Genomic DNA, 15132 nt, shown 5'->3' on the forward strand with positions numbered 1-15132 from the left:
TATGGGTTTTGATTATTTCGTTCGTTTAGAAAAAAACCAAAAAAAACTTAAATACCTTTAGTAGATACATCCCGCACGTCTGGTGAATGTGTGCGATTAATGATGACACATTATGCAAGACTGTTGTATAGCGACTCGACGATCGTTTAATGTTTATTTATATTGTATATATATTATAATAACATAATAACGTATATGCGTGTCGGTGTGCGCTCTTTGATTTTCTATACCGCGGTATAAAATGATGATATAGGTACCCTATGGATATTTATATAATATGTGCGCGGTCGTGCGGTGGTTCGTATAAAATAATTTTACAAGCAAATATATAAAACACGCGGGCCTTCCGCGAGGGGACACGTCGTGTCATTGCAGATAACCGACGTTTCTTTTTCTTCGCGTGTGCTATAACACACACACTACACACACACACACACACACACATGATGCACGATTATATATTATATTATATTATATTATATATACTTAAATAATATGTATAAGGTGGCGGCGGTTCACCTCGGCACAAAAGCGGCGAAAAAAAACCCATTAAAAATACGAAAACACCCACCGGATCCCTGTGGGCGGTTTTGATATTATACACTGCTGCAGTGTAATACTCATAACATATATAAATACGCGCCCGCCCGTGTGTGTGTGTGTGTGTATATAGGCGATTAGACCAAAAGAGTAGCGCGGTCATTCCATATTTCCTAAATTACATTGTCCGATTTCAATGTCAAAAACATGAGGCCCCCGGTCGGGTTAACATCTTTTCGAGCGCCGCCCACACGCAGATTTTTATCAAGCCACTGCGCACTGCACAATATGATAATATACCTATTTCACTTTTTATTTTCCATTGTTTACGCGCACGTCGTGTTATCGTGTTTTATTGTGTTATATACCCGTTTTTTTACGATAATGCGCGCTGCAGCGTTGCACTGACGTTAAGTAGTATATTGCGAACCATATCTTTATCGCTCGTATTCGCCGACAAGTTTGACAGAAGTCGTTACTTACAAAAGTCGTATATATAACATGGTAGGCGTACGAGGTAGCAGGTACACACGCCGACACTGTACAAACGCAATCGTGGTTTATTCTACAAAAACAAACTTAATTATTTTGATTGATAGCACATTTAAGTGATTAAATTTAAACTGTCGTCGCTGAACGATAAACGTGTACGATAAGTCGGTAAATACGGAGGAGGGTATTATTGATTAAATACAATTTGCTTATATAAATCTCTGACGTCCGTGTTTGGTGACTGCACAGCGAGAATATCGTTTGATATCCAACCCTCGAGTGGGTTGTCGTCGTTACACGTGTTCCATATTACACTGTATATCATAATATTTAATATTATCCGACGCCCGTCGGTGCGAGTATATAATATAGTAGTGAGTTTACCTACATCGTGTCATAGCTAGGGAGTGCCCCTATATAGTCGGTGTAATATACACAGACCATCTAATTTCCAGTGTCTTACTTAGCTCGCGGTTCTACTCGATTTGCGTGTCCCCCGCGTTTGGTGGACGAATACGATAATAATAATTATACCTATACAACATATTATAGACTTTTCACGATAATGCGCGTTCTGTGCCATTATGTCACGCGTATTGCGTACAATACGTGTATTATATATTATCCATCAGTCGTGTAAGAAATTACTATAATACCAACGTCATGATAATGGTATTGTAATACACGTGATGTAGACCATTAAATCTCCGCGGTTTCGATTCCTACGGGACGGCGGTCGGGGTGTATCTACGATGTATATAGTATTATATTATAGACTCACCTGAAAACTCTGCTCGGTCGAGAACGTACACGAACTATTCCAGCTGGCTGAACTGTTCCGCGATGACACCTCTTGCACCACTCGCAGCCGAGCTACGTGATCGTTCATTTTGCTATTCGGTTTCGCCGATATCTGAAAACATTTCCAAAACGACGGAAATTATTAACACATTCATCGCGTGCGTAAACTAAAATTTTTACGATTTTTCAAACATGTAATATTCGTTTAACTATTTCAACGTGTATTAATACACACACACACACACAAGTACACAACATATGTTTATACAAATACTATACGCGTACATGGTACACGGATTACATATATATATGTATTATGTGATTTTTTTCCATTACACTATGTAAACCTATAATATGTAAATGTGTATATATATATATATATAGGTATAAAGGGGTCAACATCTCACAATTATAGATAAATAAAATAATGAGGCGAGCAATAAAAATTTGGATTAGTCTACTAAAAAACCAGTTTCTTCGACGGATAACGCTATTAAAAAAAAAAAAAAATACATACACATGCATACCTATACGTTCTACGTATATTTATTCCAATGGGGCTACATAATAATATAATATATATATATATATGATAAGTTCATTGCATGTATATATAGTATTGTTTTTGATGTACAAAACCACTCGGTAGACCTGGCTGCAGGTGAAGGGCGATGCATTTGACCAAATAAAATAAAAATAAACTATCTGTTCTGTTTAGTTATTATATTATTATTATATACGCTATTCGCGTTTAATGGCCCAATCGACTGTGTCATATTTTTATTTGTGAATTATTTTTCATGTAAGTATACAACTTTTGCGTGTTTTTTTTAATTTTTAAACCCGTTATATTCGGCAAACTAGCGGTACAACAGGCAATAAACTCCAAAACGTAACATATTATTATAATAGAGCCTATATATTATAAACGGGGACAATCGTGTGTTACCCAGTCATTTTCATCTGACGACAGTGAAATCATACACGGCCAATAAACGCGATATTGTTTGGTTAGATGAAAATGTAATACATAATTATACGTGTGACCGTGAGATTCACGTACAATAATATTATGCAAAAATTGTCACACGATATGATTTTTAGTTTTTTTTTTTTTATAATTTTTTAGACCGAGGCGATATAATTTGATATTTTTAACGCATGTTATGTTTTTATTAACATTGCCTGTCGCCATAGAATTTGATCATCCCGTTTTGTTCACATAATATATTTATAATATACATACATATATAAACGCGTGTATTACATTTCAGAAAACCACGAAATATAAACCTAGGTAATATATATATATATATATTATATAATAATAATTATATATGCTTTATTCCGATACTCGTATACTCGACATTTGCTAAGTATATTACGAGTGCAAAAGAAATGTGTACAAATTTTGAACACATAAAATACGTCTTTATAATACTTTTTCATATTGATTTTACTGGGTTTATAACTATCTATAATTTTTGGTTTTTTTTTTTTTAATAATTTGCATGTTATTTTTAGCATCATATACTACTTGTTTACAAAAGTTAAAAATTCATTATGTAATTATTGGATCTACTTCCAGTAAGGTACATTAGTTAGTAGTATGAATCAAAAAACAATTTTTATTATGTCCTAGTATAGTTATAGTACATCATATTATAATTACCGATATGTGTTTTGCTAAAGAAATTAAACCATTATACTTTCTTATAGCAACGACTACGTATAGACGTATAGTCGATTTGATCAATTTTTATTGTATTAAAAGTTCTAATAATATCATACGTACCATTTTATATGAAATATATTAACAGCAGGTTTTAACTCAAATCTAAGAATTTCTGTTGGTTTTAATTGATTTCACTATACCACATGATCACGAATTGTATTATAATATTGTGGTAGAACTGTCCATTAATAGCCGTTTATGTATGTTTTTAATTGTTTCGTGCACCGTTCGTGTAGCATTATATTTTTAATTTGTGGTAAACCGTAAACTAAAACATCGGGAGCCTTTCGTGCGGAAAATCATAAATAATTATCACGAGTTACGTATTACTCTCAAGACTGATATTATAACCTGGATGTGTTCAATATAGTATGAGTTTGTATAGTTACGTGTTGTTATTAAATCAGAAATTAAAATGTGGTAACGTAATCGGCGCATTATGAGTACTGCGCGCATGGAGATTAGACACGAATAGTTGTGAGTACCTGCCACGCACGGAGGCGACCGTGGTGGCGGGTGTTAAATTAGAAAATGCGAGAGTACCTGCCTACTTAATATATTATGTTAAGTTTACAGGTACTGTATACATATTATATTTACGTATTTAACTGGGTGTTCAAGTGATCGATTGTTTATTTATTTATAGAACTACAAAACTATTTTTAAATTAAGTTTATTTTATTTGAAATATGTATGTAGTTTACATAACAATACAATACGTACACTAAGAAAATTTAATAAATGTATAGTAATTAAAATAACTTCAGAAGTGAACTAATTAGAGAAATATTATTATCCATATTGATATTATTCAACAGATAAAATATGTATTATCGTAACAACAATATATATATAATAATAATACAACAATACATTGACGATTTATCTGAATTAAACTATTTACGGGCACCTACTCATATATAGTGTATTATGATATTTTTATTATTTAAGTTAAGTTAAGAGGTCTTTGTAATTTTTTTTTTTTTTAGTATATTAATTAACTGATTAAGTATTACTACTACAGACGTTATTGGTATAAATTCAACGAATTTTAAAATAAAGTATAGTTTATATAATACATTATTATTACTTAATATACTTAACGAGATGTATACAAAATAATTATTTGATCTATCTATGTTCTTAAATACAATTTAATTTATACACTATCGATTTATCACCATCGATTTCAAAAGTATATTCTTATTCAAGATAAATACAGAATACACTGCAGTGTTAGCGTGTTACACTTTTAAATAAAGCGTATAGCTTTTATTCTCATTATTGCTATGCTATTGCGCCATTGTCCATTAGTTAATTTGATTGTAATACCATGTTATCGACATGTATGATGTATCGTTTATTATTATTTATCATTCAATGATGTCCCTTTCTAATGTTCTCAATTCTCACAAGGTCCCTCTACCCTACTTCAATTCAGAATCTATTAATTCTACGTCTATAATATTTGAATACGAGATAATTAGCAATATTTCACGTTTTCACCCAATTGATTTTACTACTTATTAATTTATCAGTTGAATTTTTATTGTAATTTTAATTTAATCGAACAATTTTAAATTTTAAACTCTAACATACCAATATTGCGCTATTTGTCATAAAAATAATCAAATAGTAAACCACGAAATATGTGTTATATAGAGTGCATAGATTATTACACATCAATTGGTTATCAAAAACGTATTATGATGATGTCCAACAAAATACAATCGGTCGACATATATATATATGTATAATATTTAGTTAACAAAATAAGTATATCAAGCATTTTATTATCATATTTTTAGAGCGTATAAAATAATATTATGTTCGAAAGTATATAATATATAGTAGGTAGGTATATCGTATATTATATTTGCACTATTTTCAAATGGATCGCGGTCATCCGTTAATATGATAAGTGATATTAAAAATTCGAGATCAATACAAATATCAAATTATCGATATATTATACTGTCACTATATTCACTGTATCAAACGATATATGTTTTTAAGATGTCATGTAAAAGAAAGCATTAGTCGCATTCCGCGTGCGGATACGAAAAATTCTATTGTAAATTTGCACTGGTTGTTTCGCATCGAAATAGTAGATATAGACCGTTTCAAATTGTAATCAATAATATGTCAACATATTATCGTATTGATAAGTTTCTAAAGCGAGGGAAACAAGTAAAACTATATAAAATATTCAATGTTTTAGATGATATACGACGTCGTTTCTTTCCCCTCTGAACGCGACTCGTTTACCTATACATCGCGCACACTTTCAACAAAATTCGTTAAACGTAATAATATCATGATATATAGCTATCGTACACTATAAATTTGATTACGTAATATCACAGATAGATGGTGTATTATATATATATACGTATGGTGCGTTTGAACGCGTTGCACATGCGTTATTTGGTCTAATATCGTATATTATAGTATAATATCGAAATCTCTTGGAGATGCGCGACCGCGATCAGCTTATACGCATTATATACGAGTGGATAATCGTTGGGCGGAGTTGTAAAGATTTTCAGCGTTTCTATTTTTTTTTTTTTTCAAATTTTATTTTACACCATCATACGTATAATATCATACTATACACACGTATATATATATAGGTATACCGCCGCGGTAATAATACACGTATAATGTACGCTCCTCTCGTTGCACTCGTCATCGTCCCGACGTATATATATATATATATATTATAATAATGTATACATAATGTGTAACGTGCACACAGCGAGTACACAGGGTTCTACACATTATGTTATATTATAATGCACGCACGACGAATTTGGCGGCACCGAATTATCGAGTTTAACAATCGGGTTTAAGCGCGGCGGGGTCGACGACTGTTTGAATTATGGGAGGTTTGAATCAAATTTCGAACGTCTTGTTACATCACCGCCGGTGTAGAGATCGCGTATAAAAACGGTCTATATACGTGTGTGTATAATATATATATATAGACACCGCAGTGTATACTATTATTATTATTATTATTATTATTGCGATGTGCCGTTTTCTTATTCGCAGACGATTGCGAAACGCACATATAGTTCGTATTCAATACACACGCACGCATATATTATTATATATATATATAAATACATTAATTAATTAATCGCAGAATATATATATATAGTTTTCTTACGCAATAATAACGCTGCACGTGGTCAAACTACCTATACATACATAGGTACATATGTAGTGGCACTCTGCACAGAGATTGACGTACGTCCGTCTTCGGCGCGCGTATTGGTCTCGTAATAATATTATTATTATATTATAATACGACGACCTGCAGAGGTGTCGACCGGCTCTGTACAATAATAATAATATGTAATATGATTTATCACGTTTTGACGTCTGCCGCTGTCCGTGGTGTGAATTTTCCGAACCGGGTCACTGTGCACAGGGCGATTATATATACTTAATCTTTTTAACGTTAATCTGCGGGCGCAATAACTGAAGCAATAAAAGGATTGTTTTTCTGCAACTATTTCGTTTATAATAAAAACATACCATTTCGCATTTTCCTACGAATTCCAGTATACTATCGTGCCCATAAAAATTCAAAACGTTTTTGAATTCCGTTTATATTCTCCGGGATATCGCCCGGTTCGCGATTAAATAATCAACCTGTACGATACATAATAATAATAATACGTGCGAGGCCCATCGTCAAACTCACGCCCCGAGCAACGCGAGCGTTATACAACGGTCGCGGGCGATATGATTACAATAATAATAATTTAATATTTTAACCAGATCATCGGTGGACATGTGTGTGCGACGTGCGTGTGCGATATGTGTTATAACTGTTTTTCTCCCGCCGACGCCTCCCGCGCGTAAACCTGCAAATCCGTAATATTATCCATATTATAATACAATAATTAACCCGTCAATGACTAGACTGAAAAATATTTAAGTATATACAATATCATTATGCGCGTTCGCACAACGGTTTCGACACCGTTTAGACGCGAATATGAGTATATATATATATACGCGGCCATGTGTACACGCTGTCAGAAACACAGCGACGTCCCAGATCGCAGTACTCTTATATATATATATATATACATTGATATTGTACAAAATAGATTATATAGTTTGTGTGTGTGTAGATTCGATGAAGTATTTCGATAATATACCTACACGCATGATAATCATTCGACGAAGACGTGCGACGACGGGTAGAGATTTAATACGATATTGCACGCGTTGAAAAAAAAGTTTCGACAGCGCGCGTTTAACCTGCCGACGTTTGTGTGTGTGTTTTTTTTCTAAATAAATATAGTATACCGTATATATGCGCGCAGACGTTTGATTATGGGTATTATTTAATCGGTTTGTCGTGTATGCGTGTGCGCATACTTTGCTCTGCGAGATCGTAAGCGTTTTGTACGGGTTTTTGCAATATACGCGTATATATATATATATATATATATATATATATACGTATATAGAACTGGCGTGGTAACACCGAATTCTAAGGCGACAACCGTAAATTATTATCAAATCGTTCGTTGTGGAACCGAGCCAAGTTTGTCGAAATTAGGTTGTTCTGCACTTGCTCTTGCAGTGTGGAATCTACAAAATGGGTTAGGTCTAAAAATTCACGTGTTACGACGAGGACCACATATAAATACACACCTACTGTAGCACCAGCAGCAATAACCTTATCTATATATACTAGTTTTTTTGGACGTGCGCAGCATCCTATGTCGCTCGTACTGAAACAGCTACGAACGTAAAAACACTGCAGGTCGAATACTCCGTTTCCGAGTGCAATGCATTGGCGGGCACAATTCGCGTTTATCAAGCGCGATAATAATATAATATATTCACTGCTGCAGTGCGGTGCCGTTGTCGTACGTTTTCGTTTCCAGCCGCAATGCTGCGGCGCTGAATCGAAATTATATACCGCCGCGGTAGGTATTATATATATACGTCTTATATACACGATCTATAGGTACCGAAAAATATATATAGTGCCTACCCGTAAACTAGACCATCTCTGAGCTATACGTTTTGTCTACACGTAGAAAACGACCGGGAACAAAAAAAAATAGCCGCAACTGAGCGACGTGGATAGGCACTTTCTATATAAAAAACCGTTTTGATATATTATTTTTTCGCTATTTTCGTTGTCGTACAACGCCATTATTGCTAATAACACTCGCGCCGGAACGCGTTTTGCGGGCAGGAAACAAACGCGCGCGCGTTGCGACACACACACGCCGCCGGTCAGTTTCACCTTTGCTCCGCAACACTATATATAACAATATATATAAACGGCCGCAGAGAAACCACTGACGGCGTAAAAGACACATATCGGCAGAGGAGAACGGGACGTATATATGTATAATAACAACGCACCACGTACGATATATTATAATATAATAATACACGATGTGTGTTCGTACACGCGTATAGTACAATGGCTGTGCACCACGACGACGAGTATATATAATATAATAACGATAATAATATCGTAACAGCGGCGGCGGCGGCGGCGGCAGAAATATCATAATAATATTATAAATGCTGCCATTATGAAACCTTTCGCGGCGGCACCGACGTCGGCCGCGCGTACGACTCCCACGCGCGCCCGACTCGGGTAGAGGTGTACTTACCTACTACGCTAAACGCGCCAAACGCGTTGCTGTACAATATAAAATAATAATATCGTTACGGCAAACGGTATATGTATATGCGTAGTACACATATAATATATATACGTACTATATCGAACAATAGTCTTACGACAATATATTATTATATTAATATTGTTATTGGCTCGCACTGGGAACCGGAATACGATCGGAGCGTATAGGTACGAGAAAACGGCAGAGTCGTTTCCAATCGTTTTTCATTTCGTTAAAAAACTCTAATCTAAATTGAATCGAAAACGGTCAATGGTACCCGTACACACCGCAATCGCCGCGCTAGCTAAAGTCGTATTAGATTATAATGTTATTATAACGTTATTAACAGTATAATAATAATATATTACATTGTTACGTTTAATATGTGTTATGCGTACTTTTGAGCACGGCCAGAAAGGATTTTCGATCTGTAGATCCGATATGTGTCTAACACATCACACGATTTAGTTTCGCGGCGGCGTGATAATCTTTTTAATCGTGGGCGTATTTTGATGAGAGTTTTATATAGAAACTTATAAAAATGCACTTCAAGTTAAAGAGCATTGCGTTTCTAACCGTAATATACTAATATTATTCCGAATCGTTTCGACATCAAATAAATGTTGTCGACAGAGACCGCGCGGAACACTATACACGCGCGTTTATATATTATTATAGTAATCGTTGACCGCATATTAATAATATATTAAGGGCAAACTCGGGTCGAGTGTAAAATTATTTACAAAGAGTAAAAAGTAGACTTGACCATAATATAATGTACGTATTTTAAAATACGAATAAAAAAAAATTACTTATGAATTTTACCTTATATGCAGCAATACAATTTTAATATTTCCATGTGATTCGGTCGAATAACATTAACACGTAATTATTAAATAAAAGTTTAGTTTTAAAATATAAAAAGCATAAAACAGCAGTGCATACTAAAAAATATTTACAAAAAAAGTACACTAAATATTTTTACATTATTAGATGTATTTGAACAAACTCTGCTTTTCTTAAATTATTATATTTTCGCGAACTTCCTGCAGATATGTACATTTTAATTTAGCTTAATATAAACATTTACAATTTTAAACTTTAGTTTTAAATATGTGTAAGTCCTTCATAATAAATAGGTACTCTTTAATGTTAATATCCGTAACTAAGATGAAGTGATCTGTAATTATTATATTTTTGGCTTCAATAAAATATAGAGAAAACATATTATTTTGTAACCATGAAAATAATTCTATATATAATAGCAACAAAATATATGATATTGAAAAAAAATAGTTTGATTTCATTTTTGCTATTACATTTATAATAATCAAATTTACATAATTGCTTAAAAAGTGAATTCAACTATTGATTTGACCTAGTAGTTAAAAGTAGCGACGTTAATTTAGCCCACGGGTTATTAACGATGATGAAAACAGCGTACTTCTTTGTTTTGGCGGTAGTGTTTAAAAAGAGCAATTGCTGTGAAAATTTTCCAAGGAAAGTATACTAAAAAGCATTGTAATAATGCAAATTGTACTACTTTGAATGTTTCTTTGTGCAAGTGTTTACAAAAAAATATTTTTATTTTATTTTATTTTTATTCTATAACCTCGCTAATAAGTTTCGATTTAAATGTAATGTTTTAATTTTACATAATCTGACAAGATACAGGAATAACATAATTGAGTCTCGAGCTTGGCATTAGAATATATACATTAAATTTTCTGAAATTTGAGCCAAATTTAATAAGAATCCAATATTTTTCCAAATAGCAATTCAATTACTGCAATAACAATAAACATAATATGGCACCTATAAATATTTAACAATTTATTTTTTTTTAAATTACACCAAGTTACAAAAAAAAGTGTTTAAAGTGTCACTAGTTTACATTGAAACACCTCAAAACGATATAGTAACTATTTTTAAACATGTTTTAATGCTGAAACTACTTTACTTGCATGATAATTATAGTTGAAAATATGTTTGATTTTTGTTTCGTACTTTGTACCGGAGATTATATTTCTTACATAATAAAACATTATTAGAAAGAAATCTATTAGAAGATATTCATATTTCTTGTTTATTCAACTGTATTACATACTCAACTCAGTTCAAGCCTTGCGTTAAAGTCTCCAAAAAAAAAAAAAAATAACATGATAATAATTAATGGGTGTAGGTCAACTACTCAAAACTATTGTATAAATATCAAAATTGAATAACTTCTAAACATCAGTAATAATATATTATTGTCATTATTATTATTTAAAGAGTTAAAGAGGTGGTAAAAATTATTTTTATTATTTGAAATCAAAATTTGCATTATTATGGTTATTTATTAAATAAGTGTTATTTTATTACAAAAATAAGTTAAATAAGTAGATTACCTATATAGTTGTTTAATAGTTGCATATTTATTGTTTAAACAAAGTAAATAATTTGTAATAGTGTTAAATTGCTCGTACTATTTTGAACAGTATATCGAAAGTAATATAATATAAATTATAATTCTTCGTAAATAATATTATAAAGAAATATATTGTTTTTACGAAGACACTAAAAAAAGTAAAAACTACTAATAATTACCTATAAATAATATTATTTTTATCTTACTATTAAATTTAACTTGTTATATGAATTACTTAGCACAGTTTAAAATTATTTCCACCAAACATATTAAAAAATTGTATCTATTGGCGGCAATCTAATAGCATAAAGTAAACAATATAGTATAGTAAATGTACCATAACTGTAATAATAATCGTAACCAAGTTAAGTTCCTATAGAAAGAATAAATAAAAAGTGTGAATTTATGTGGAACATGGAGAGCTAAATTATGTAATTATAATAGTAGTAAGTTATGAAAATTAACCCAATTTCTATAAAAAAAAAATAACTAATGCCTTTCTAGTTAGTTGGTATGTTACTTTTTAAGGAAATTTTCACGAAATGTATGAAACAACAATCAATTAAGTATTTGGATTTAATGTAAACTAAAGAATTTTTTATTCAATGGTATTCGTTCTTTATTATACAATCATACGAAATTTAGTTTTTAATCAAATAAATATCACGTCAAAACATATTTCGCACTTAAAATGTTATTAATATTAAAACGTATACAGTTTACTAGTTTGAATTGTATATTATGTTAATGACGTTTATCGTCTCGTATAAAATTACAATATATTATTATCTCGTTAGCAAAAATCAATATTGATATTTATCGATTTGTTGATATAATAATATTATATAAGTTTTCATTTAAAAAGTTTGATTATAAATAAAACAGAATAATTGGGAATTTCTGAAAATGTATTTTGCTAAAATATAAAGGTATAAAAAGGTTATATTTACTAGAATAATATTTTTTATAAGTCCGCTATAGTTAACATATCATGCATGTATATATTGCATATTATTTATAGGTTATATATAATATATTCAGTAATAATGATGAATCGAAGATGATATTATCGTATATAATATTATTATATAGTCACGCCACTACGTCAGCGTAAAAACTCACGGTAAGACCGTTGATGGGATTAAGATTTTTTTGGTAAAATCTTATTATCTCTCCTTTATTAGGACAAAACGATTTAAACGAAGAGCACCGAAAACACACACACACACACATTATATGACGTGTTGACGTCCTGCGGCAGAATTCACTCCTGTACATAATATTATGCACGCTACGACACCACCAGAGCTAATTTGCCGGACAATATTTTCTAATGAATCCTCGCTACGCGATAATGGACGTTCAATATACATTTTTCGTTTCGGACGTCAATTTTTCACCGACCGGCACAGTTAAAATAATAGCACCGTACAATATAATAATAATTATACGCATAATTCCACTCGGCGTATGCGCATACTATATAAACACGTATAATAATAACGACCGGGCTACCTGTTTGTAAAAATAATAATCACTGCCGCTCGTCGTCTCATTAGCTGCACCGTCCGTCGGCGATCGATGGATGAAGTCCGTCGTGTGATGAAGCTGTTGCCCGGCGACCACGACGACGACGCGCGGCGATTTGAAAACACTTCGGGCCATCGACGGTGTTTTATATTATAATATCGCACGGTCGGTCGGTAATATAATATTATTTGGTCGTGTGTTGCGTTGCACGCGGGTGGGTATCGTATAGTGTTTATATATATAAATATTATATGCCTATATAACGTCCCGTTTTACATAGTACATTTATAGAAACGAATTATTGTACGATATAATACTGCGATCGTCGTCTTCGGACGACACACACTCGACGGCGGAAAATACGGCGTCACGAGTATGAGGAAACGGATATCGTATTTATACTCGGTAGGTATTGTTATATAGGTGTATGATATTATATTGTCATTGTCGCACACCCGCCACCGACGCCGACCGATTCGCACTACCTCGCACCGTCGCCACCGTCACTCGTTCTGGTCCTCGCGGCACACTATCGAAAAAACGTCTCCGCTAATATAATAATATAATGATCTATAATCATATAATATTATGTTATATCTATGTTTGGTTCTTCTCCCCTCTCCCTACACCATGTTAACGTATCGCGTTATCTGCGCCGCGGGTGATCTACTTACCGACCGATCCGGCATAATGCGATCTGCACGGGAAAAGTGTACTATATACGTTAGAGGACCGACTGGAAAAATCATTTTGCAAAATTACATTCCGTTTAGAAAATACCGTTTCTACAGAACGATATCGTAATAATTTTTATAAAATTATAAATGTATACTATGTTTACGTTTATCTTCGTTATTGCAGAACAATATTTTTATAATGTATACAGTAAAACACAAATTTTGAATTATTAAATTTAAAAAAATCCGTGCAAATAGCTCTATTGGTTCTACTTTATTAAAGTACCTATACCTATTGAATGGTATTCATACATCATTATCTAAACTCCAAGTAAGTATACATTTTGTATATTTGGACTGCTTACGTCTTTATAGACCCATCAAATTCAAACCCAACCCGATTATACCGTTGTCGCCTGTCGACCGAAATATAGTAACGTGAAAACACGGGGCATGTGATGTACGCGATCTACACGTGCAGAGTATGACTTATAATGAGTATAATAACGACTAATCGATGAGCCGATAATACATAATCCATAAGATTTATAATACATGTATCTATTTAATATTTAAATGTCACGCAAATTAATTATAAAGAAGTGTCGCAGAGCCGTATAAAATTGTCATCACTATTCTGAATTTAAGACTCCGGGGTACCTACCATACTTAAACTATTTAAGTGACTGTAAATGCGTCGTTTCACTCCTTACCCGGAACGTGAGCTTCGAGAAACAGGCGGAGCGTTTCGCAGGGTCAGAGGTGATATGACGATCAAGTTTCACCAAAATGTTGCCATAATACACAAGTCTAAATATACAGTGTGTTATACGCAGACTCCATATAGGTGACATGAAAACCGGTCGAGTGAAAATTATTTTCGTAGGATCTTTGCAAAGATATACTGTTTCATATGCGTCTAAGGCTATAATTTAAAAATAAGAATTATGTGTTTATATATTATAATATAATTTTGGAAAACTCGAAGCAAAACCAACATAATATTTTAATAATCGCGTAACGCACTGTACGATAATAATCGTATTATCGCCGTGCCGATGCAGACGATTCTCACAGTCGAAGAATCTATCGTTTGTGACTCGAACACACACACACACGAGTGCTCGTTTTATTAATTAAACTCTGTTCAGACTTCTGTATACCATTGTAATTCATCAACAGTTGGTTTATTCATTTCGGTGAATGTGTTAGACATGAAGTAGTTCCGACAGTTTTTTTTTTGTAGACTTTTAGTTCGATTTATTATTGAAATCC

At 32.7% G+C, this 15132-nt stretch overlaps 1 protein-coding gene across 2 annotated transcripts in view; it reads right to left on the minus strand.

Annotated features, from left to right (window-relative positions):
• The window catches only part of LOC132920710 (uncharacterized), a 63204-nt gene that overhangs the window by 13972 nt on the left and 34100 nt on the right, over positions 1–15132 (minus strand). The window contains exons 1-2 of one of the 2 annotated variants that reach the window (XM_060983336.1): positions 13166–13628; positions 1814–1945 (exon numbers count right to left, since the gene is read on the minus strand). In XM_060983336.1, the coding sequence (XP_060839319.1) occupies positions 1814–1945; positions 13166–13315 (282 nt within the window). In that variant the 5' untranslated portion in view covers positions 13316–13628. Of the gene's footprint in view, positions 1–1813; positions 1946–13165; positions 13629–15132 lie in introns of those variants that run through there. The other variant, XM_060983337.1, reaches the window with a different exon arrangement.

This window comes from Rhopalosiphum padi, chromosome 2, assembly GCF_020882245.1.
Source record: "Rhopalosiphum padi isolate XX-2018 chromosome 2, ASM2088224v1, whole genome shotgun sequence".
NCBI lineage: Eukaryota > Metazoa > Arthropoda > Insecta > Hemiptera > Aphididae > Rhopalosiphum > Rhopalosiphum padi.